The sequence below is a fragment of the Delphinapterus leucas genome, chromosome 4 (genome assembly GCF_059928025.1).
Source record: "Delphinapterus leucas isolate spDelLeu-1000000601 "Yukka" chromosome 4, BTC_Dleu_Yukka2, whole genome shotgun sequence".
Taxonomy (NCBI): domain Eukaryota; kingdom Metazoa; phylum Chordata; class Mammalia; order Artiodactyla; family Monodontidae; genus Delphinapterus; species Delphinapterus leucas.
The window spans coordinates 96,483,906-96,509,965 of record NC_143132.1 but is presented as its reverse complement, the minus strand read 5'-3'; the positions used below and the strand labels follow the sequence as shown (position 1 = coordinate 96,509,965).

General features: G+C 36.8%; 2 protein-coding genes across 5 annotated transcripts in view; one reads left to right on the top strand and one right to left on the bottom strand.

The window, feature by feature from the left end:
- The first annotated feature begins 1,856 nt into the window (after nucleotides 1–1,856).
- MYNN (myoneurin) lies at nucleotides 1,857–25,975 on the top strand. 4 transcript variants are annotated; one of them, XR_002644412.3, is made up of 9 exons: nucleotides 1,958–2,058; nucleotides 2,951–3,247; nucleotides 8,012–8,802; nucleotides 9,527–9,686; nucleotides 11,519–11,697; nucleotides 12,584–12,667; nucleotides 13,732–13,818; nucleotides 15,583–15,903; nucleotides 17,541–25,975. XR_002644412.3 is itself a non-coding variant. In XM_022572703.3 (8 exons), exons 2-8 carry the CDS (start codon nucleotides 2,982–2,984, stop codon nucleotides 15,843–15,845), a joined length of 1,830 nt encoding a protein of 609 aa, XP_022428411.1. In that variant the 5' UTR covers nucleotides 1,857–2,058; nucleotides 2,951–2,981; the 3' UTR covers nucleotides 15,846–25,975. The 4 variants fall into 4 exon arrangements, 3 of the variants coding, with proteins under 3 accessions (XP_022428411.1, XP_022428432.1, XP_089767044.1); XM_022572703.3 differs by having other exon boundaries at nucleotides 1,857–2,058; nucleotides 15,583–25,975; XM_022572724.3 differs by lacking the exon at nucleotides 12,584–12,667 and having other exon boundaries at nucleotides 15,583–25,975.
- Nucleotides 23,959–26,060, bottom strand: part of LRRC34 (leucine rich repeat containing 34) — a 19,577-nt gene continuing 17,475 nt past the window's right edge. The window contains exon 11 of the mRNA XM_089910919.1: nucleotides 23,959–24,285. Coding sequence (XP_089767045.1) covers nucleotides 24,082–24,285 — 204 coding nt within the window. The 3' untranslated portion in view covers nucleotides 23,959–24,081. The remainder of the gene's footprint in view (nucleotides 24,286–26,060) is intronic.

The following is a 26,060-nucleotide window of genomic DNA, read 5'->3' as shown; positions in this document are numbered from 1 at the left end:
ATTGGGTTATGTTGGCTTTTTAAAAAACATAATCCTGATAGTAATTTGCACTACCTTGGGAATTTGAACTTTCAACTTGGATGTTATTTTGCTTGTTCACCAAATGTTTTTTTATTAACGGCTTGCACATGGAAGAAGTGTTTCACACTTTAAAAAAGTTTTTAAAACTCACAACCTGATACTGAAAAAATAATATAATGTACAGCCTAATAAGAGTAATCAAACACCGCGTAAAAAATAAGCTCTGTTGCCCCCAGCACTCTTTGTTTTACAAGTCATTTGGTTTTCCATTAGTTTTCCCCCTGAGATTGCTGATTTCTCTAAACGCCAGAGACCATGTTTTATGCTTTTTCCATATTCTTAGTATCTGACACCTAGTAGAGACAAATATTTCTGAATTAATAAATTACTGAAAAGGATTCTGACAAAAATAAAGTGGAATCAGAAAAAAATTATATTCATAAAAATGAAATCAAGAAAGAACCAGCCTCATTTTTTTTTTCTTATAAACCTAACGGTTGTGGGTTTTTTCACAAACATGATTCTTACCGGGAAGAAAGAATTTACAAAGAGAGCAAACAGAATCTAGTTGTAAAAAAATCTCAAGAGAGAAGAAAAGAATAAATTCAAGTTGAGACTGTCCTTTAATATAAAATCACGAGTAAATTTCCTGTGGTCCTGACACACCTTTTTTTTTTAGTTGGAGTATAGTTGCTTTACAATGTTTTGTTAGTTTCTGCAGTACAGCGAAGTGAATCAGCTACATGAATCAGGATATATACATATATTCTCCCCTCCCTTGGACCTCCCTCCCACCCCACCCCCCAATCCCACCCATCTAGGTCATCACAGAGCACCGAGCTGAGCTCCCTGGGCTACAACTTTTTTTTTTTTTACATCTTTATTGGAGTATAACTGCTTTACAATGGTGTGTTAGTTTCCGCTCCATAACAAAGTGAATCAGCTATATACATACACACGTTCCCACATCTCCTCCCTCTTGCGTCTCCCTCCCTCCCACCCTCCCTATCCCACCCCCCCAGGCGGTCACAAAGCACCGAGCTGATCTCCCTGTGCCATGCAGCTGCCTCCCACCAGTTATCTATTTTGTGCTACAACTTTTAACAAGAAAAAATGTTGACGTTTTGGTTTTCTTAGATTATGTTGTCCGCGGGTAGTACGGAAGAATTCACCCTAACATATCAGCACGACTTATCTTACCGTTTCTGCGTCTTTTTATATTACGCAGATAACTGGCACCCCTTTCCCTCACTGTACAAAATCTGTAAATAATTGTATTAAAAATTTTCTAGTCCAGACGCAGAAGAACCCTTTCCGGTACAAAGCCCACCTTTCCCCATGCGCATGCCCAGTGTACCCTACGGCTTTGCTCCGCTTTCATGCAGCTCAGACTTCAATCACCACGTAAGGGTATCCTGGAAACTGGGCTCCAGTCGGCTGATGCAAACCAGACTCGTGGGTTCCCAAGAGCTTTCGGGTACGTAAACTAAAAAGGGGTGATCAGTTTCAGCCCAAAAATTCCCACGGCCCAGAGCCCGAGTACACACAGCAGCTGTTCCTACTCGTGGGGCCACAAGGAAGGGGAGGATGATGGGAGAAGACGAGCAACTAACTACAAGCCCCAGCATGCAATGCGCTATTTGGCTCCTGGAAAGAGGCCCGTGGTGCAGCGCGGTTCAGCCTCGGCCCAGAACGCGGGCGGAGCGCGAGATGCCGACTGTCCTCCAACCAGAATGCTCAGAATGAGGAAGACAGGTGTGGCGCTGTGAGCGAGCCCTTAGATCTCGTATCCAAGACTCTCCCTGTTTCTCCCTAGCTCCTGGCATGCTAGGTAGCGGTGTCTCTGTACGCCAGACTATTCCCCACAGGCCGGCATCGGCCCTCCGATGTTGCCTACGGTGTTGCCACGGAACGCTCGGAGCCGGATGTGACGTCGCCGTGGAGGAAGAAGGGAGAGGTGGAGCGTGTCGCGGTGACGTCCTTCCAAGATGGCGGAGAGAGAGTGAAGAAACTGTGTTCCCCTTTGGGTTACTATAGGTGAGTTCTGTCTTCGCCCTCAGCCTGCTGTCCCCGCTCTCTTCAGACCCAGTGGCATTGGAGGGCAGGCTCCTTGGAGTTCGCGCTCAGGTCGGAGTGAAGGTGTTAGTGTGGAAAGCTTGGGCGAGGCAGCCCCCGTGTTGGCCTTGGCCACAACCTCTGCTGTGGGAATTCGCGGGAGTGGGAGCTCCGCGAAGGGCAGGGAGGCGGAAGCCAGGAGAGACCGGCTTTCGCAGTCACTCTCCGATGCCACCTCGAGTGGAGGCGGGGTAGGGAGGGGTGTGGCCTCCTGGGGCGAGTGACCTAACCTTTGACAACTCTTGGCCCTGCTGGTTCTCCGCCCCCTGGGCGCCCACCTTGCGTTTGAAGCCACTATGCTCCGAGGAAGCTAACAGGTTTCAGGGATTTGAGAGTTTTACATTTGATCTTAGCCAAAAGGCCGAGAAGCGATTGAGAGCAATTTTAAAGAACTCATACCGTGTCCTTTCCCCCTTTGTCCCAAGAAGTCATTTCTTAGTGGTTTATTAATTTTTTTCGTAATACACGTGTGCCTGCTGAGCTTGAAAGTCTGAAGGTTCAACTGATGCAAAAGCGTGAAATTTTGCGGTGCTTTTTTTTTTTCCACTTTGTGGGAAATGTTTTCGCACATCGCCATTTATTGACGTGTCCAAAGGATTGTGTTAGTTTACCAAGCTGAAATAAAAGCTAGAAAGGCATTTATCCCTTCGGCAGTTTTATCCATATCTGTTTGATAAGAATTTTCTGGGGATATAAAATGAGAACAGACTTTATTCTAGTTCATGTTCTGTGTCTCTTCACTCACCAATTGCTTGGGTGAAAAGTTTGATGAAAACTTAGGGTTACTGATTTACTATTTCTTTTTGTTTTTTAGAGCAAGGGTAAAATTCGATTCTGATATCAAAATGCAGTATTCGCACCACTGTGAGCACCTTTTAGAGAGACTGAACAAACAACGGGAAGCAGGTTTTCTTTGTGACTGCACCATAGTAATTGGGGAATTCCAGTTTAAAGCTCATAGGAATGTGCTTGCCTCGTTTAGTGAGTATTTTGGTGCGATCTACAGAAGCACTTCAGAGAACAATGTCTTTCTTGATCAGAGTCAGGTGAAGGCTGATGGATTTCAGAAACTGTTGGAATTTATATACACAGGAACTTTAAATCTTGACAGGTAAGGTACACATTTTATTTCCACTTATAAAAACTGGTCAATAGTCTTTAGAGCTAAAGCAGATTAGTTTTTTTGCATTTAGTCCCTGAACTCTGAGTCTTCAAACATTGATATGCACAGTATTGTTTTTAATAAAGAAGTCAGTGTCTCTGATTTGAGATAAACAGACCACATTTCATAAGCACAAAAAGTACAGATGTTAATACGATTAAAGTATGGTTTTTGACACATTTATCTACTGAAACAAAGCTTGTGATTTCAGTTATGTAAAGTTAAAGATCAAAATATGATGAATTTTAATTGAATTCCAATTTACCCTTGCTTTTTGGTCTTTATGTTCCTCTGGTCTTCTCTCTCACTCTCTATCCCCTACCTCTTAAGGTGTTAGGGGTGGGGAAGTATAGGTGGAGAAAGAAGGAAGATCTCTGTTCATTTAATAGTGCTCCCATTTCCAGCTGTAAATAGCAACCTGCAGGACCTCTTCCTGATCTTGATTCAGGAAAATAACTTCATTGGCGTGTTAATGGCCATGACTCCTGTTGCCTGGTAGAGCTATCAGTGCAAATGCTTAAGTCTGGTCTAAGATGCTAGGATGCTTCTCTGAGATGCTTAATGCTGTCACTGCACTGACAAGAAGTAGGTTCTGAGGAATCTGATAATGCAGGCATTTTGTGTCTTTCATACGTGATGAACTGTATAATTAGATTAATACTAATATGTTTACTCGTTGTTGAGGGAAAGGTGGTGGGGATAAAAGGAAAGAGAAACCAATCAACTTAACTCCTGTCTTCTTTTCTCCATCTTTTATGAAAGTGTAAACATGAATAGATCATCATCTGACATAGAAAGATTATGGGCTTTAGAATTAGATCTTGCCTGTCAAGTCACCACGTCTCTGAGCAAGCTATAGCCTCTCTGGGCCTCAGTTTCTCCATTTGTAAAAATGAGATGATAATAACCACATTGGTTGTTACTGTGAAGATTTAGGATTTACTACCTCCCAATGAACATTACTTTCCTTCCTTTATTTCCTCTTCTCTATCCTACTCTACAAGCCCATTAATTCCGCATTTATTGGAGAAAAATTAGGGAAAAAACAAAAAAGGAAACACCTGAAATTCTGCCACCCACTGATAACCACTCTTAACACTTCAGTAAATATTCTTTCATTGTTTTCCAGATGATCTCTATAGATATATGCATGTACACATTAAGCAAAGTTCTTCCCTCTCTTTACACTGCAGCTTATTGTGGAAATATACTTATTGAAAAGCTGGAATTAGGATGTTCCTTAATCCTATTGAAAAGGAACCATTCATGCTGTTTGGAATTGCTTTTAAATTTTGATGTAATGAAATTTTTGAGTCAGTTCCGTGTAAATTGATTAAAGGAATAAAGCAGTGTCATAGATAAATGTCATATGATGTTATTTAAATTTACTGAATATTTGGCTATACAAATGCCTCTGATCTAAAAATTTAGAATACATAATATAAAATAATCACAAAACCAGTGAATTTTGGTTGATCTTCAATTTAGTGGTTTCCCTTTTTCAAATAACTTTGCCAAAAATCTTGAACTAATTGGAACACAATGAAGAGCGCCTTACTTTGAGCCTTCATGCAAAAAACCAATGTGAAGAAGAGCCAGATGTTTGGCTCAATCTTTTTTTTTTTTTTTTTGATGTGGACCATTTTTAATGTCTTTATTGAATTTGTTACAACATTGCTTCTTTTTATGTTTTGTATTTTTGGCCCCAAGGCACGTGGGATCTTAGCTCCCCGACCAGGAAATAAACCCGCACACCCTGCATTAGAAGGTGAAGTCTTAACCACTGGACTGCCAGGGCAGTCCCTGGCTCAGTCTTTTTTGATACATGTCTTTCCTGGGGAGCTGGGGAGCCAATTGTTTGAGCTCAGACACAAATGCAAGAGAAGACATATACCAAAAATAGAAAGTCTGTACAATTTAGTGATTAAGAAAACAGAATAATAAAGAATTAAGTGGACTCAGGAGCTAGATTACCTTGGTCAAATCTTAGTTCTAACACTCTGTGATCTTGGACAAGTTACTTAACTTCTTTGGACCTCTGATCCTTCATTTGTATGTAAAATGGGGATTATAATTGCTCATATAAAGCAGTTAGCCATATACCTGGCAATATGTAATTAAATGACTTTCAGTGACTATTCAAAAAGTGAAAGCAAGTTTGCAGGCACTTTAACTTCATGCTTATAAACAAAAGCAGATCAGTTATTGACATAAACAAACGCTGATTCTCTTAACTGTAACTGAGATTATAGGCTATCTGTGAAATAGATAAATAATTTGTATGAATTACTGTTTCAGTACTGAACAGTTAGTGTGTGACTCAATACTAGTTTGTATTGGTCTTAAAGGCAATCTCACCTTGTTGGTGATTCATTTTATGAAGCACTAAGCACAATTATAATTTGAGACCTAAGTATAATAAGTGATGGAGTAAATTTGGTTTTCATTCTAATAGTTTCTCTCATTTATTGTAACTTAATAATAGACTGTGTAACAGAATCAATAAAAATGCTTAAGAAACGTAATGTTTTTAGAGAGTGACAGTGCTATATACATGCAAAAAGCATTTTGTATGGAAGATGAATAAGATTATGTTTGGGGCATTCATGCTATATATCTTTGCAAACAGGGAGTTAACTTGATTACAAAGATCATTCGTTATTTGCTCCAGAATTATAGCCAAAGGCCATAAGAAAAGACTATTGTAAGTAATGTTTTCTTAGCTAAGGGAGTCAGTTTACAAACAGATTGTTTTCCAAAAGTTTATTTGTAGTATGTTTAGGAACTTGGGATGGATTTTCCGAGAGAATAAAATGTTCACTAAAAGTGGTGATTAGGTTTCCAAACTAGCCTATAAATCTACTTAATTTTTCTGAAGAATTAAATAATATCTGGGGAAAATGACAAGTAGGAAGGTTACTTGAGGGTGTGTGTGTGTATATGTATGTGTATGTTTATGTATGTATCCATCGTCAGATAATTAAAAGGGCATATTTTTAGTGTTAATACCAACTCAGCTCTCTGACTTTACAGCTAAGAAAATTGAAGCACCCAAAGATGCTGATTTATTCTAATTAATTCAGCTAGTGATCCAGAGCCATTGCTAGCATAACTGAACAGCCAGCCTTTCACTACATTGTAAACTTCTGGAGGGCAGAGACTATTTGATATTTCTTAATATCGCTCTCAGTACCACACATGGTAAATGCTCAGTAAATTTTTTTTTTTGCTTTTTCTTTTCTTTTTTTTTTCATATTTTATTCAATACATATAACAATACATATTAAAAGATTTAACAGTAAGGAGATTTTTAATTTTTTGCTTTTCTTTTTAAAAAAATTTTTTAAAAAGTAAGCTGCAGGCTTTGGCTTTGGCTTGGAAAATACCAGGGGAGTGGGGGGCATAAACCTGAGGCTGCTGCCCCTTATCTGCCTTCACGGTACTGTCCCCTTCTCCCAGCTCCTCCCTGACTCTGTGAGCCAGGCCTCAGACCTTCCAGCTAACCACTTCCCATGAGCCACTACTCTGATGTCAGCCTATAGCCAAAGGAGCTGGATGTCTGGGCCTGGTGACCAACGCTTTGCCACCCACTCAGTCAGGGTGCTCCCCACCTGCAGGCAGGTGGCAACACCCTATCTGCTACCATCAGCCCCTTCCAGAGCCCACTGCCCCACCCCTCCCTGTCTAGCCCAGCCATATGCAGCTCTGCCCCATCCAGGGGTGCTCTGCTCAGAGATGGGCCAGCAGGGCCGCCCCAGCCCCTCTGGTAGGCAAAGACTCTGGAAACTTCTGGGGTCCTGTGTTCGGCCATGTGATCCCAGGGGTGCACATGGGCCCCTTGGGTATCTGAACAGAAGGGCAGGGGAGGGAGGGCCGCACCCCTGCAGTCCTGCTCTGCTGGTCTAATGGGCAGCTGCCCACCCTTCCCCACCCCGCACTGCAGGCTCCTGAGTTGGCAGATTAAGCATTTTATAAAGTGAAATGCTCAGTAAATATTGATTGGAATGTTGAACATTAATTTTTTCTATATAACTCTAATATGACAAACTCTAGCTAATTTGGGTTGGGGATCATACACAAAAAAAGCTGGGAAGGTTGCTAGAGAGAGCTTAGTGCATTCTAAAACCTTGTTCTTCCAAACGTGATCCATGGACCAGCAGCATTGGCATCACCAGGGCGTATGTTAGAAATGCAGATGCTCAGGCCCCAAAGCAGACCTGCTGAATCAGAATCTACATTTAACAAATCCCTGGGTGACTCACATGCACAGGAAAGTTTGAGAAGTGCAGTTGAAGTTCTTCACAGGGGAGCAGAGGAAGATAATAATTTCTTTAGACTCTTCTTGTTGCCAGTCCAGAAAAGTTGGTTGGTATCTGAAGAGGCCTCAGGAGAAATGGGAGGAGGCAGTAAGTTGCGAACAGCCACTTTCGTGTTCCAGCTGTTTTCTTAACAAGTAGAAATTTTAACATTTTGTTTTTCCATGGTTGTACATATGAATAATCCATTACTTTTCATCTTTTCAAGTTCTGTAAAACTGGAGATTTTTGCCTAAACATTCTGAGTGAATAAATTTTTTATAAATTTGTTCTCTTAGGCCTTTTGTATCATTCTACTTCATTAGGTCTTTAAAAGACAGAAATATTTGTGTAGCTCTGTTTCAAAAACGTTTTTTCTTTGATCAGAACATTGTCATTTAGCCTTGTTTCCTTACAGTTGGAATGTTAAAGAAATCCATCAGGCTGCTGACTATCTCAAAGTGGAAGAGGTGGTCACTAAATGTAAAATAAAGATGGAAGATTTTGCTTTTATTGCTAATCCCTCTTCTACAGAGATATCTAGTATTACCGGAAACATTGAATTGAATCAACAGACTTGTCTCCTTACTCTACGAGATTATAACAGTCGGGAGAAATCAGAAGGGTCTACAGATTTAGTTCAGGCAAATCCTAAACAAGGGGCTTTAGCAAAGAAGTCATCTCAAACTAAAAAGAAGAAGAAGGCCTTCAACTCCCAGAAAACAGGGCAGAATAAAACAGTGCAATATCCCAGTGACATTTTAGAGAATGCATCAGTTGAAGTATATCTAGATGCAAATAAATTGTCCACACCTGTAATAGAACAAGTTGCACAAAGAAATAATTCAGAACTTGAGTTGACATCAGTTGTGGAAAATACTTTTCCAGCACAAGATATTGTGCAAACTGTTACAGTGAAACGGAAACGTGGAAAATCACAGCCAAACTGTGCTCTGAAAGAACACTCTATGTCTAATATAGCCAGTGTCAAGAACTCTTACGAGCTGGAGAGCTCCGGGGAAGAGCTGGATCAGAGGTATTCCAAGGCCAAACCAATGTGTAACACGTGTGGGAAAGTGTTTTCAGAAGCCAGCAGCTTGCGAAGGCACATGAGAATACATAAAGGAGTCAAACCTTATGTCTGCCACTTGTGTGGAAAGGCATTTACCCAATGTAACCAGCTGAAAACGCATGTAAGAACTCATACAGGTAAGACTGGTTTGTGGAAAGTATAATTGTTTATATATTGTGACCGAAATAATATTTTCATAAACATATTAACATACAGTGTTGACTGTGACCAAAATTTGGTATATACTTGTATTCATAAAAGTATTGAGCATGTTAGACTTGAAAATGTCTTTGTAATTGTGACCAAGTATTTAATGGCTATTTGTTTTGTTGTAACTGATACTCTGAAGTCCCAGTGTGTGAACTCTTTAAACCATTTTCCCTCACAATTAAAATAAGCATAAATTTAGTTCTACCTTGCTAAATATTTAACAGACAATATATTAAAACTGATAAAAAGTAATTACAACTCAGGCTGATTCTCAGATTTTACCAACACATCTCACCACCTGTTCCTTTGTCGAACTTCTGAACATAAATTATATATACATTCCTTCCTCAGCCTCTATATTTACCTTTATTGGTACACTTAGATTTGTGCTTTTTAAGATGCATTAGGTATTTCTCTCATTGATCACTTTTCACTATTATGGACTAAGAAACACTAATTTCTTTTAACTCTACTGGTGGTTTCAGTAATCAATCTGGAAAAATATCCTATTTGCTTTTTTACTTCTAGAGTTAATATTTTCTGAATACTGAAACTAGTACTGGTTGATGAACTCTTTTGAAAGCTTGTATGGCTTAAGCAACTAAAACAATATTTCCTTCTAAATATAAATTTTATTTACTTTTCTTTTAGGTGAGAAGCCATACAAATGTGAATTGTGTGATAAAGGATTTGCTCAGAAATGCCAGCTAGTCTTCCATAGTCGCATGCATCATGGTGAGGAAAAACCCTATAAATGTGATGTATGCAATTTACAATTTGCAACTTCTAGCAATCTGAAGATTCATGCAAGGTAAAAATAAAAACAAAAAAACAGATGTTTGATCTTTGAGTCTGTCATTCACTATAGCCTTAAATAGACTATTGTATGAGAATTCAGGACAGTAGAGTTCTAATTGTGGTACCACCACACTGTATTCTTAGTACAGTGAAGGAACCGCAAGGGAGCCATGGTGCCTGGAGGGGAATAGTGAGGGAGGGAAATAAGATCAGAATGGTGTTAGGGTGTCCAGATGGTGAAGGTTTTGTAGGTCATTATAAAGCTTTTACTCTTGAGAATGAGAAGTAAGTGATGTAATCTTGCTTGCATTGTAAGAGGATCACTATGGATGCTATGTTAAGGAAAAGATTGTAGGATTGCAAGAGTGGAAGCAAAGTTACCAGTTAGGAAGCTATAGATAAAACCCAAGTGAGAGTGACAGTGGTTCAGGTCTGAGAGATAGCAGTGGAAGAGATAAGTGGTAGTCAGATTCTGGATGTATTTTAAAGGTACAACAAACAGAATTTGCTGCACATTGGATGTGGGGTATGAAAGAAAAAAAGAAGAGTAGAATTAAAAATGATTCTCAGGTTTTGAGCCTGAGCATCTGAAAAGATAGAATTACCATTAACTGAAGTGGAGATTTGTGGACAAAGCAGTTGAAGTAGGAGTACAGGAGTTGAGTAGAGTTCTGATCATGTTAAATTTGAGATGACTATTAGACATCTGAATGGAAACGTGCATTAGATAGTTGGTTATCTAAGTTTGGAAGTCAGGGGACTGGTTTGAGTAGATAGTATTTAAAGTCATAACATTAGATGAGGTCACCAAGAGAATGAAGATGGATAAAAAAGAGATCAAAGGATGGAGTCATAAGGCACACTAAGAGTTCTGGGAGATGGGCAAGTCACTATAAGTGACTAGGAAGGACCAACCAATATAGGGGCAAACCAGAAGATTGGGCTCTCTTGGAATCCAGGTGGAGGAAATGATTTCAGAGGGAGTGATCATTGTGTCAAATTCTGATGATAGGGAGATTAAGAGTGAGAATTGACTATTGGATTTGGCAAAGTGAGAGGTTAGCAGTGGTTTTGACAAAAGCAGTGTTAGCGGAGGCTAGTAGAGAAGAAATGAAAGTAGAACCATTGGAGACTCAAGATTTTACTAAAGGGGAACAGAAAATAGAGGAGCAAGTAAGGTCAGGGGTCTTTTTTTTTTTTTAAGATGGGAGATATTTCAGTATATTTGTATGCTACGATCCAAAGGGGAGGTGAAACTAGATGATATAGGATGGAGGAAATTGCAAGAGTGATCATTGAGTAGGCAAGGAGGATAGTATCTTAAGTATATAAACTGGAGTACTTGGATTCGGAAGAACTGTCATTCTCATATTAGAGTTAAGAAAAGCAAACCCTATAGATACAGATGCCTATAGGTGGAGATTTGTGTGGTAGAAATTTACTTCTGATTCCTTAAATTTTTCTCAGTGAAACGGGAAGCAAGGACATCAGCTGAGAATGAGGATGGGTGAGGAGGTGCTGAAGGTTTGAGGAAAGAGTTTTGAAGAGTGAGTGAATGGACAGACAAAAATAGTTGCCTGCAGTATTATGGGCACACTTGACTACCACATAAGGCTGATGGCAAAACTTTGAACTGTCTCAGAACTAATGTTTTGAAAACCAAAACATTTATTCTTGACAGTATACATTGAAAACTGTTGATTTTAAATACATATTGTTGATCTGTTAAGATGAAATGAAATAAGATACTGCATGAAGAATTTGTATGAAAAATGTTTGCTGTGTGGCATGATCCTTAGATTGTTTTACTTGCCAACATGTATCTTTATATTTATTTACTAACAGGAAGCATAGTGGAGAGAAGCCATATGTATGTGATAGGTGCGGACAGCGATTTGCCCAAGCCAGCACATTGACCTATCATGTTCGAAGGCATACGGGAGAAAAGCCTTATGTGTGTGACACCTGTGGGAAGGCATTTGCTGTCTCTAGTTCTCTTATTACTCATTCTCGAAAACATACCGGTAAGGATTTGACAAAGAGGTGGCTTAAAACAAGGAAAGTTGTAAATAAAAGAAAAAGGGAAATTAAGCCTTTACAAAAAGTAGGTTATAGGCTTTGTAGTTATATATCTGTTGTGTCTGTGCTTCTTGAAGCTTTTTGTGTTTCTGATTTTCACATAAATATTAGATATAAAAGCAGACTTATTTTCTAGAATACACAGTGGGTGAAATTTTTTATCATGTAACTTATATACATTAAAATCAGATAATTTTGACAATATATAAACTTGAGTTAATAAGACATTTTTTATGACCTTAGAAGAACTCCTTAGGGTCTTGAAGCTTCATTTCCCTTGGATAAAACTGTAAAGTTAAGGGGTTGGGGTGAATTTGGGTAGAACGTTGATTTAATAACTTCTTAGGACTTTTTCTACAGACATTGTAGATTTGCAAATTAAATAGATACTTCAAACCCAAAGTATCAATTTTGAAGCAAAACCTGTTGTTCAAAATTTTTCATTTTTTTGTAGGGTAATTTTTTAATAGATCTTTCCTAAATGATTTTATTCCCCTTTAATAATCTTATAGATAGCAAAAATTGAAATATGGATTGATGAATTTTCATGTTTTTAATTATATAAAAATCAGACTTTTTGCCCACCTCTAGTCTACTAGAAGGATATTTGGAGAAAGTTTTATTATATGAAAAGCATCAGGTTACATGCACAGCGTAAAGTAATTACTAATGTTCATTTAAGTTGGATCACACTGAAAATACCTCTGAAATACAATACAAAGAGGTTTTAATTTAAATAATATTTTAGAACAGCTTACTTTAGATTATTGTAATTGATAAATATTATATTGGTATAGTACACCACTTCGCTATCTTTTATTTTCCATCTAGGTGAAAAACCATACATATGTGGTATTTGTGGGAAAAGTTTTATTTCCTCAGGAGAGCTCAACAAACACTTTCGATCCCATACAGGTCTGTGTTTAGGGAGAACGTATTATTTTTTGTTCTCTCTAATTTCTTTTTATGTAAACCTTGACTTTAAACCATTATGGACTAGATGGTAACTAATCATACTCTAACTGTAGCTATATTTTAATGTATGAATATCAACTTTTTATTTGTTTATTTTTTTTTTTTAGTTGTTTGGATTATGGATTAAATTTGGTCAAGAATTGTGTAGATTTTCTAAGAACTGTGCCAGATAATCAATGGTTTTTAAATGATTTGGATAAAATTACACAGATAATACCAAAAAATGAAAAGGAATAGATAATACCAAGATAATATCAGATTTTCTTATTAAACAATGTTCAGTATGCACGTTTTAGGAATATATTTTAATATTGACATGGTTATTGTAAAAGGTAGTATATAAGTAGTATGAAGAAAATATGAAATACACAAAAAAATGTTTAAAACAAAGGAGAACACCACTTTGAAAATGTACTGTACTTTTTTCTTTCTAAAAGTTATTTCTTGTAATTCCTATCTAGTATAGTGTGACCACCTAGTAATAAACAGTTAATAAGTTTATTGGCAACTTCTATATCCTCATGTTCCTTACTTTGCATTATAAAGCAATGAACAGTTCTTATTTCAAAAGAATTATAATTTTGTAGTATTTTTATCCTGTGAGTATTTTTAAAGGATTTTCTAATTTATACGCTACCTGAGAGCAGAAACCATAATTACGCATTTTTCCTCCAGCTACATCTCTTAGCCAGAGTCTGGCATATAATTGGCACTCACTAAATGTCTGATAGAAATAAAAAAGTAAGTTTTTTTTTAGTTTGAAGGTTCTGTTAGTGAAAATGCTCGATTTTTCCTTGAAATAGGTACACTTTGTATGATAAAGGAAAGGAGTGCCTGTGTGTATAGAAGTTTTCATTTCACTATATTAGAACCAAGAGATTAAAATGGTAACTTGAAACTAAATTTAAACAATATAATGTTTGCATTGTGTTCGTGAACATTGATATTTTTGCCTTAGTAGCTTCTGAAATACTGAGATTTTAATTTTTTAACTTGTTTTTCAGGAGAAAGACCATTTATCTGTGAATTATGTGGAAATTCTTACACAGATATTAAAAATTTAAAGAAGCACAAAACAAAAGTCCATTCTGGTAAATGCTTCTGTTTTTTAAAAATTTGGTGCTCTCATATTTGTACTATTCCTTAAAATGTTGAGATACACATTGTAACAGTTTATATGAGATATATATTTTTAAAAACTAGGTGCACACATATGAGGAAGGTAGCTTTATAATGTGCAGGTGAGTTCACTCTGAATTTCTTTCCATATTGACCTTGTAATAAACATTGCTTGAAATACTTCCTCCTTTAAAAACCTGATATATATATATAAAGCAATTAAACTCCAATAAAGATGTTAATAAATAAATAACCTGATATATGAACAATTGCAAGAATGAGAGAATACATAAACAACTATATATCACTCTTTCCCATACTAGAATCTAGGTTAACTGGGGTTTACTGTAGTTATGCGAAGAAAGGAGCATCATGAACGCTAGTCTGAAAATGTATAAGAGGAAATAGGGAAACAGGTATCCCCAAATTGTTATGATGCATGAAATGGAAAGCCACACTACACAATTTTTAGTCTGTTATTTAAAATGAATCCTTGAGAAAGTTTCACTGTGCTTACCATTCTGTCATGATTAGGAACAAAACACTAGTCTTCTTCACTGTGTAGAGATGATAGTCTTTGATAGTAAATATAAACATTGTAAGGATTGAGGTAGTGATGTCTGAAAACTTCAGTGAGTCATTAATTCAACAGGCATTTACTAAATACCTCTAAAGTACACATAACTGCAGGGTACATGAAGTTGAGCAAGGCATAGTCCTAGTCCTCAGAGAGCTTCCCATCTGGTGTGGGAGACCAGAAATCTACATAAATAACTGATTACCACACAAAATACAGGATATAATAGAGATGCAAGAATACTGAAGAAGAGATTAAGTCCTTCTGAGGTGAGTATTGGAAAGGCTTAATTCTAGGGAAACTGAAAGGTGGAGAAGAGTTCAAAGGGTGGAGATGGGAAAGGGAATGTTCATCCCAGGCAGAGAGAATATTGTGAAGAGAGTCATCGCGACAAGAGAGCGCAGGTTGTATTCTTGGCTGGCTGAACTGAAGAATAGTCTGGCAAAAACAGAATCATAACTTTAAAAAAGCAAATATGCAATTTTGTCTAACAAGGTTAGTGAGATTGAAATCATGTCAGTACTTGGAAGTGAGAAGAGCGTGCGTGGTAAAGCTAGTGGAAAATTTGAAGGGAAAAATGTATCTTTAGTCAGTGGGGTAATTACTCCCTTGAGTAACACAGAATTTCTTACTTCTGAAAATAAATGAAAGTGCCATACCTCTGAACTTGAACTCACAGAATAATATGAACTACTCATTAATACATTCACTGAATAAACTGGGTACTTACTATGTGTGTAGCACTATAAGGTACTTTGAAGGAATTAGAGAAGTATAATTAGACATTTACTTTGAAGGAATTTATAGTCTGTTGAGCATTCAAGGCACACCTAAGTAGAATGTTACGTACCAGTAAGATAGACAGATGTCACAAGGTGGTATATGAAAAACTGACAAATGAGTGATAAAGTAGATAGGAAACAGCTTACCCTGGTCTAGCACAATTAAGTCCATTTTTATAATGGTGCTTAAACCTAATCTTGAGGCCCCGTAATGGATTTGTATAGATAATGCTAAGGGCAAATCAGCAAAAAAGAAACAGTGTGACTAAAGGTGTGGGGCCGAAATGCAAGTTCTGGGGGTGGTAAATAGATTGAGTCTTCCTCATGGTTTTTGTTTTGTTTTTAAAGATGGTGAATTTTTTTACCTTCCATTTCAGGTACAGATAAAATTCTAGATTCCAGTATAGAGGATCATCCCTTGAGTGAACAAGATTCCATACAAAAAAGTCCTTTATCAGAAACTTTGGATGTGAAGCCTTCTGATATGACTTTACCACTAACTCTTCCACTTGGGACTGAGGACCACCACATGCTTCTGCCTGTTACAGATAATCAGTCTCCTACATCAGATACATTGTTGAGGTCAACTGTGAACGGGTATTCAGAACCACAATTGATTTTTTTACAACAATTATACTGACTTTGTGAGGAATATGGAATTGCTAAATCGTCTCTGGTAGTAAACATAAACATCTCTGGTAAGGTGCATATATTCATATTAAATTAACCCTTCATTTGAGTTGTGGCCATTATTTTTCATTCACTGAAGTAAAAGCACCTGATGCTGCATCATAACTGTGCAATGCTTATTTTGATATTTGGCTTTTATGTCTACATTATACACATAGCTTTTAGAGGAATGAATTATACTACAGTAGCACTATTTGGGGTGGATAAGTTTTACTATCTTTTAGAGCTGCCTTAATTCCATATTTATTTTCATTTTAGAATTGCCTTTCATTTACTCAAGTGGAATCTATCAGTTTATGATTCACTTATGACCTGTGGGATGTGTTTATTTTCTTCCCCTCAAAATTTAAACAAAATCCATAATAATAAACAAAATCAGCCCAAGAGTGGTGCTGTTACTAAGCGCCACAGACCAGTACATAAACTATGGGGAAAAAAATTCGTATCTCTGCCTAAGAAAATTTAGGTACTGAGTAAGAATTGTGCTATTTCTCTATTAATATAGTCCATTGGAGGTAACTTTTCTAATTAAACAAAAAGTGCTTCTCTTAAAAACTAGAAAACTATGTATAAATTTTGTTCATTTAGAACTCAGTATTCTGGATAAAACCAATGGTCAGTACTTTTGATTTGAATTATCTGAGACTACATTTTCAAAGTGAATTTTAAATAGATATTTGGTGTTTTTATCTTATTAAAGACAGTTTCAGATTTGATGCAGATTGTTTTAATAGGTTTCTAGATTACTGGAGATGAGGAAAATATACTGAGTTTTGATAATTTTTGATAAGCCTCTCATATTCTTATGCACTTTTTAAAATATAAAATCCTAAAAAGAATTTTCTAAATAGAAACTTAATGCATAGTATAAAACACTTGTCTTCTGAATTTGATAATTATATTCATAAATAGTTAAGAAATTAACTTAGTTATAAGTGAACATTTGCGTGATATCAGAAAGCGAGTTTATTAAACATTTTATACTTGAGTTTTCTGTAAGTTTCGAGTTTTACATTTTTATAGATTAAACCACAACAGTTCACGGTGGTCGTAGTTTCACAGTAGTCCTTTTCCTTCCTAATGAACTTAGAAAATTCAGATTTATTCTGATATTTACTACCACTCTTCCCCCTCCCATTTTTCCCACATATTGATTTATTTCACTGCCTAATCTTTGGACAGTAAATTATCAGTTCCTCAAAGTCAGTTCCTATACTGCTGATCAAACACCATGGTGACATTATTTCTTATTTCTGCCGTGCATCATTTGTTTTCTGCTTTTAAACTATACCTGTAACAAAATTAACGTATTTTCTATTGGTATTGATTTCTTTAGTTGTATTTTCTCTGGGGTTCCTACTCATAGGAACCAAGTAGAAGACTTAGTAAAACTAAATTCTTCTAAACTGTACAGATCATCACCATTTTACAGCACATGCAGCATTTTTACAATAAATTGCCACCAGTGGGATTGACTTAATTAGAGTTTGAAATACTGCCTTTGTATAACATACATCAAACTTAGTATTTAATTTATCTAAGAAATCTAATTATGCATATGTATTAATTTAATATACTGGGTTTAAATACAATTTATAAAGTTATAAAAATGTTCAACTAATCTATTCTGGCTTAAATTCAATAGGAATTTATTGGAATGTGAAGAAATTAAAGAAAATTAAGACTCAGCCTTTTTAAGAAGTCTGCTGAAATGGAGAGGCTATATTTAATTCACATCTTCATTAATCCAAGCATCTAATGAACAAAATTTCTTTTTAAAAACTGCTGTAGTGATGTCATAATTCTGTAAGGGTAGTAGTTACCAAATTTCCTCTAACATGATGATAATTAGCATTTGCCTTTACATAAATTAGCCTTTAAATTTATTATTTTTAGGATTATTGGATTGGAGTGACTGAAGTTGATCTGTTCTCTTCATCACATTATCTGCTTCTTAGCTAAAATAATTTTATTTTAAATTGACATGGCTTGACGCTCTTCCAGAATGACATGTAAAGAAAGCTTGAAGACTGAGTATCTTTGTCTTGTCATTCTTCTCATAATGCTGTATTATTCTTTATCATAATATGCATATATTTTAGTTGTATCTGCTATCATTGTAACACTCACAATTATCAGTTAAATTCATCTTTAAATATATTTGCTACAATGCAGTGTTTTGGGAAAGTTCTATTCTTAATTATGTAAGTATTACTAAGTTTTTTGAAAGTCTTTTTAGGATGCTGAACATCTTATTGAGAAATTATTTTCTAAGTTAATTTTGTTTTGTATTTGTATTAGATTATTCTTTCTGTATCGTTAGATTTTAGGCTTTTTAAAAAACCATAGATTATATATAAATGATTTTTTGCTGGTATTTGTTTTATGTTTAATTTCATAGAATGATTTTGATAGACAGATTTTAGAAAATTGTTTTATTTTTTTCAAAAGAAAAGGTTCTGTCATTTCTCTTGGAACAATAGTGTGTTACTTTTCTGTATGTTTCATTTCTACAGCAGTTGTGCAAATAAGAGTAGTTGAAATGTGCTTATATAAAGACAATCTACATGTACTCATTTTTTAAAATATCCTAGAACAGTAACTGACATTTGATGCATATCAGAAACATAGCTTAAAAATAGTGGTGTCCAAGCCCCACCCCACCTTAGGCTCTCTGAATCAGACGATCTCCAGAACATGCTGAAAAGCTCCATAGGTAATCTTAGTGCATACCAAACACTGAGAACTATTATCCTAAACATTTCTTGGTGTTCTTCCTTTGGGCTCTTGATATGTGATGTGTAGGCTCTATTTTTTTTTTCTTTTGGCCGCGCCACGCGGCTTGCAGGGATCTTAGTTCCCCGGCCAGGGATTGAACCCGGCCCCTTGGCAGTGAATGTGCGGAGTCCTAACCACTGCACTGCCAGGGAAGTCTCTCTGTGGGCTCTTGATAAATGAAGCTCTTGATATAACTTTTCACTTTTTACTCAGAGATTTTGAGTCTTTAGAACTTGGCTAGAAATACCACCAAATAAAAAGAAATTGTACTTTAATGCAATTTCTGTAAATTCTACATTTTTACTCATTATGTATGAACAATACCGATATTTAGTTATTGGAGCATTTCTTGAGACAGTGATATGGTCTACTCACCTGTCCTTTACAACCCCTGCCCCCTCTTCACTGAACAGAGATTTGGTGTATTTGCTTAAGGAATTTAGATAATTATCATGTAAACACAGTAATCATTCAGAAATAGGGTATTTAATTTCAAGAATATACTGAAATAAACACCATGGATGTGAATCAGATATTTGGATTAAAATATCTGGCCATTATTTCAAATGCTGGAAAATTATTGAAATCAGAATACATACAGCTGTAAAGATGAATAAAATGATCTCCTCTTTTAAGTTTACAGTCAAGTGGGAAAGACAAGCCTGAATGCCAAGTGTTAAAGTGGAGGAAGGAAAGAAAGGAAATGCTGAGCAGTCAATGGAAGTTGAGTGGACAGAGAAAGGGCTGTTACTCCCCTGGATAGGCAAACAAGAGGAGATGGCTAATGGGAGGAATCTGTACACAGCTGACTGAGGTAGGGAGAATGGAGAGAAAGTCTGAAAGGTGGTGGCAGAGATAGGAATCAAAGACACATCTAGCACTATCTATACCACCTTGAAATAGTCCTCTACCTTTAGCCTGTGCTGAAAGAGTGGGATTAGATAGCCATGTTTATAATCCAGGATCTCACACACTCAACTACAGTTGACTGCTGAAGGGCAGGGATTAGACAGCCACACTTGTAACATATGATTCCATACTTGTGACCACAGCTGACGAACACCTTACCAGGGAGAAACAATTCTTAGGCCAAACGGAGCGACTTTCTTAAGAATTTGAGCTATGAAATTCAGAGACTTCCTAGGTATTGGTGTACATGGAAAAGATCATTTAGATCTGGTCCAGAGTCACTGAAGCAAGCCAAAGTCTAAAAGAAATAGTGAAGAAGCAGAGAAAGCTGACCTGTAGAGCGAAGCAAGGGGATGAAGTAGGTTTGCAGAACCAAGTGACTGAGGCCCTGTGAGAGAAGTGGCTTGGTTTCTGGCTTTGCAGACCTTTCTTGAGGTCACACAGCTATGCTTCATTTCCTTGTTCTGGATGCCAGTGGTTTTTGCCTATTAAATTCTTAGAGTAAAGCCCCCTTTCCTTTTTTTTTTTTTTGCCGTGCTGCGCGGCCTGCAGCATCGTACTTCCCCAGCCAGGGACTGAACCCGCAAATTCCCTAAATCCACCTTTTCTTAAGCAGGCTTGAGTCAGTTTCTGTTGCATGTAGTTAGGCAGTTTCAACTTAGAATCCTAAGTTCTGATCCTCAGCGATTGAGTATATGGAGGTGCGATTAACTTCTAGGCAAGATAAGGGGGAGGTTTATGGAAGAGAAGACTTTATTTTGTATGTGCTGAATTTGATCAGTGGTGAGATACCTATGTGAAAATGTCTAGCAGTAGTTGGAAATGGGGACTGAAACCCAGCAGAGGTTAAAGCTAGAGAAACAGATCTTGCAGCATAAGGCTAATAATTATTGTGATAGAAATGATTTAGGCAACCCTGGGAGATGGTACGGAAGAACAAAAGATGAGGACAAAATCTTGGGGGAAATGCATTTTAAGAATGAGCAAAAGACAGAAAAGGAGATGGAAAGTGATAATAGGAAGAAAACCAGGGTGATGCAAGTTTCACGAAGACAAAAGTGGCTTTGTACTGATCACGTGGCACAGAGAAATTAGATAGGGTGCAAATCAAAGACAACATTGGGTTGAGTAATTGGGTTGGGTAATTGGAGTATGATGATCCCCTGAGAAAGGCAGCTGCAGTAATAATAGTGGGAGTAGAACCCAGGTGGATATGGTTTGAGTAGTAGATAAGACATAATGAATACTACCATTTAGTTTGAAAAGCAGAGTGCGTACAGCAAACAAGATCATTTTATCAAATATCTAAAAGGTATAAACCACTTTATTTCTTGCTTTTTTGCTTCAAACTTGAAACTTTGTTAAATAATGAGCATTATAATAGAGTCTGTAACACTGTAATTTGAGCTGGATCTTAAAGGATGATTGCTAAGAGGAAAATGGAAGGAAATGTATAACATGTATATGATTGCAGATTTGCTCGTTACAATTCAGATGTGCAGAAGAAGGGGAGTTTTCCTACAGAACTCTTGCACCCGGTGGGAAGTCTAGAAAAAAATTAACTTTTAGTCCTAGGCACTTTAAAACCTAATCTGATACAAAGCAGCTAGAATTTATAATATCTTAAGGTAGTGCTTAAACATTTTGAAAATTGCTGTCTTATTTCTACCCTTTGTCTTTTCCCTAAAATGCTGTCCACATATATGGGGAGGAGAGGAGGCTTGCATGACAAAATGGCATCAGGGAAGACACTGCCTTCACTCTATTCTCTGAGCATCCTGCTGGCTTCTCATGCAATAGGCAATACCTTGTAAAATACGTCATCAGGTTTTCCTTAGCCTGGTCAGAGCCCAGTAATTCTCGGCTGACCTGGCTTCACCTTAGTTCTCTTGGATGTGGAGGAGAGAGCTCTGAGACTTCTGCAAAAATGTCTCAAGCAGTCCCGTGTAAGTCAGGTTGCAGGTTTAGCACATGCCACTCCACTGCAGGCTCCAGATAAGCCTACTTCCCATTTACCTATTTGCTTCCCACTCAGCTACCTTGTCAGTCTCCCCTTGGGAGAATATAGGAACTTGTGGGTCCCCTCTGTAGCACAGAGGAACAGAGTAGCTTGGGAAAGCAAACTGCATTAGGAAGGTTTACTTTGATATGGCTCTGTCCTAGCCTGGGAGTATCTCTTCCAGAATCCTGTGGACTCCTCTACTACCCAACATATTATGGAATACTTCAAAACAATGAAAGCTGAATAGACACTGCTACATTAGACAACATGAATGACTTGCACTAATATAATGTACAAAAGAAGTCTGACACAAAGCATATATATACTGTATGATCCCATTTATATAAAATTCCAAAACATGCAAAACTACTCTGTGATGTTAGACATCATGATAGTGGTTGTCTATTGGAAGATGGTTGGAGGTGGTTCTGGGGAAGCTTATGGCATTTACTATCTTTATCTGGGTCCTGGTTAACACAGATGGGTTAGCTTTGTGATAATTCATCTCGCTATTCACTTAGATACTTCCATTTAAAAGAAGTATATATTAAAGAAACTAATTTGAAGAATGAGAAAACCAGAGCATTGGTTTTCAGACTTCAGTGAGATTAAAGATGACCTGGATTGTAAAACTGCGGATTCCCCAGACTATCCTCAGAAATTCTGATTCAGTAGCTCTCACTCTAAGAATCTGTATTTTTAACATTTGCTCCAGGTAATTCTGATGCTCCATACTTTAAAAAATGCTGATTTAGTATCTTCAGTTTAAACTGTCTTTACTCTTTGGACAAATGTTCAAGTGTCTGTGACAGAAGTCTGTCATAGTGTTTCTCAAGTCTGAGTTTATTGGCTATCTAATTGCCAGGAGTAGCATTTCCTCACCAGCTTAACGTTTTCCAAATGTAATGACAGTTGTTAGAAATGTTTGTATTTTTTCCTACACCATGGTTTTCTTGCACTCATTGAATTCTGCAGTTTTTCAAATTTGATCAAAAGACAAAATTTTTTTTAATTTCCTATTGCATTTTTAACACTATAGACATGACTTTCCTCGGACACACAACTTTTTTTTAGATACAGTTAATTATTTCTAGCTATATTCAGCCTGTAATAATGTAAAAGAACTTGGTAAAAAACAGCTAGTCTTTATATCTGCAGAGAGATCTTAAAGTGGAAAGAAAGTAAGATCTGAAACATGTAGAGAACACTGGAAACTAAAGTTTGATAAAAGCTAATAACTAAGAGTAAAATAAGATTCATCTCTCTGAAAGCATGAGAATGGATTTGGTAAGGCATTTAGGTCTTTTCTGGCTCAGCAGCTCTAGAACATTAAGTGCAAATCATGGCTCATATAATTTATTCAGATGTTCTTCCCATTTCATAACCACCACCACCATCTGTGCCACCCCCTCATCACCACCACCCCAGTTTCCCCAGGGAGTATGGAAGTGTGGTATGAGGTGCTGAATATAAGGAAAAACCTGTTAAACTTTAAGAATCATTAAGTAGTGAGTAGGGCATATTTAATTCTTTAATCTATTAAAGGAATGGACAATGACAGATGTGGGAGTTTTCTGTAATGTTAAATTTTGAATAAATACAGCTATGATTTGAGGAATTCCCAGTACTTTAAGTGAAGGCCAATACTTTGACAACTGTAAAGCTATCACCTTTATTTCTCTCTCAACATTTAGAGATAGATGGTTTTTCCATTTAGACTGCAGAACTTAAAGTAACCTCTTTAAATTGTTCACATAAAATTTTTTTTCTCACACTTTGCCCAGCTTTAGCAGTAATAAATCATTCAGATTAAACAGTTAAGTGGTATGTACGAATTAATTTGTGAACATGGGTGTGTAATCAAAGGATCGTGGTGTCTGTTGCCTCTTCATAGAAATTTTAATTTGAAAACAGGATTGACCACAGACAACAGTAATTGTTTGCCATCAAATCATGAAAATGTTATTGGCATCCTCCAAAAGAGAGAATTATCTTTTTTAAAAGTTCACTGGCAGCACTGACTTGTTTGGAAAGTATACATTTATATGTATTTGTATATGTTTATATATATTTGCCTGTATTTGTGAAATTGTATCAATACCCATTTGTAAAATACCTAAAATACTTTTTCAACCTCTAAACCCCTTGACAGTCCCTGGAATCTGCCACCTGAAACCTTTTTACCACTTCATGACAACTTTCAGTTAGGATACCTATAATGACCTATCCTTGTATGCTGCTTTACTCTTTGGGTATATTTTCTTTATAAAAAGAAATTAGTTCCTTGATTTCCTTCTCCAGGTGTTCAAATTTTAGTCCCTATTTTGCTAAATTTCTTTGAAAAAATTACACTACTCAGTTTTTCACAATGGACAGTTACTCACAGTTTAGTATCTCTTTTCATTGTTCTAATTTATGAAAGAAAATTTAATAGACAATAAAATGTAATCTCCGTGAAGAGTAATAAGACAAATATATGAAAATTAAAGCTTGTTTTTCATAGATATTGACCTACTGGTACAAGAGTAAGACCTGCATTAGATGATGGGCTGCAAGCTTCTCCATAACCTGGTGTCCAGTAATAATGCCTTTTAAGGCCATTGGAGACTTCTGCAAGGTACACGTGTCCATCCACCACAAATGGCTCCACATCTGTATTGTCTGATTTTAGACGGCCCATGTGAATTAAATCTGAATATGCCTAGGATTTTTAAGAAAAACTGTATCATTAAGAAAATAGTTTATTCATTTTACAGTGCTTAAACAAATATCAACATTCAAATTAGATGTGATAATTTATAGTTTAAAATATTCTGTGTAACACTGCTGAATTTTAGTATTTTCCAGGCATTGTAGTTTTTATTAATTCCACACAATGTAATTACAATCTTGCAAAACTTATTTCTACATTTTAACGTTATTAGGCATGTTTTGTTGTTTCATGACTCCCAGAGATAACAATTCTATGTATTACCAATTTTGTGGACCAAAGGTCTCATGGTCAAAATTTTCAAGTCCTAAGGTGACTGAGTCATAAATAAGGATGGAGTGCTGTTGTATATGCCCTTGAAGATCCGATGACAGCCAGGGATCCATTTTTCAGAAAAATAAACAATCACAGATTTTGGCATACAACTGTATGGAGTTCATGGACCCCCTGAAGATAATCTACAGATTTAGGCTTAGACTAGAGACCATTCCCATAGTATGAGATGCTGGCCCGGCTGGCCACTAATTATTTCTTCATTGTAGAATTTTCTTTGTATATCTCTTATGGATCATTGATATCTACATAAAAGTGTCGTACAAACATGTTAAACTAGTTTGTCAGTAAGGTTGCGATTATAGAGAAAGGCAGAAATTAGACAGTAAAAGATTCAAAAGTCTAGTTGCTTTCTGCTGTAGCTTGTCATTAGTAGTTCCAACTCAGCCTCTAGTGTATAGAATGTGGATATGATGTTTTTCTGAAATCAAGGGTTTTTTTTTCTTTTTTCTTTTTTTTTTTTTTTTGCGGTACACGGGCCTCTCACTGTTGTGGCCTCTCCCGTTGCGGAGCACAGGCTCTGGACGCACAGGCTCAGTGGCCATGGCTCACGGGCCCAGCTGCTCCGCGGTCTGTGGGATCTTCCCGGACCGGGGCACGAACCCGTGTCCCCTGCATTGGCAGGTGGACTTTCAACCACTGTGCCACCAGGGAAGCCCAAGGATTTTTTTTTTTAATAGTGTACATTTTATTAGCCTTTTTAGTGATAGAATTCTGGTTAGTCTTTTGGCAATTTTTGAGAATTCTAACATATATATATATATATTTTTGGCTGTCTTGGGTCTTTGTTGCTGCGCATGGGCTCAGTAGTTGTGGCTCACCGGCTCTAGAGCGCACGGGCTCAGTACCTGTGGCACACGGGCTTAGCTACTCCGCGACATGTGGGATCTTCCCGGACCAGGGCTTGAACCCATGTCCTCTGCAGTGGCAGGTGGACCCTTAACCACTGTGCCACCAGGGAAGTCCCCTAACATCTTGTTTTTCTTTCTCTTCTTTCCAAATGAAAACTATTTGTTACTATGCTTTTTGTGTGTGTTGAAAGCAGTATCAAGGGTTCTCTGTATTTACATAAGCAACACACCAAATATTTTGACAGCTTTTACTATATCTCTCTAAATTCTGTGTCTTGGTTTAATTATTGGGTAGCAGATTGGAGATTGTGCCACAGCAAATTTAAAATAAATCAACAATTGTGATTTAAAAAAACTTAACTTTGGAGAAATTGGGACTGTGTAATTCAGTGATCTTTATACTAATATGTAGTATTTGATATCTTTTCCTATTTCAACCACAAAACTTTCCAGTAGCTAATTTTTAGGACTTAACATTAAAATTTATCAAAACTGCAGTGTCTCGTTATACTTTGTAATCATGTCTAAGGCATCTGTATATAACATCTGACGTTATAGGGAAAACCCCAGAAAAAGCCTCAG

Bases quoted from the DNA above. Each gene is read 5' to 3' on its own strand.
- MYNN (XM_022572703.3), top strand. From the start codon at position 2,982: ATGCAGTATTCGCACCACTGTGAGCACCTTTTAGAGAGACTGAACAAA. The intron at 12,668-13,731 runs GTCTGTGTTTAG...CTTGTTTTTCAG, and splicing joins ACACTTTCGATCCCATACAG to GAGAAAGACCATTTATCTGT. The intron at 13,819-15,582 runs GTAAATGCTTCT...CTTCCATTTCAG, and splicing joins CAAAACAAAAGTCCATTCTG to GTACAGATAAAATTCTAGAT.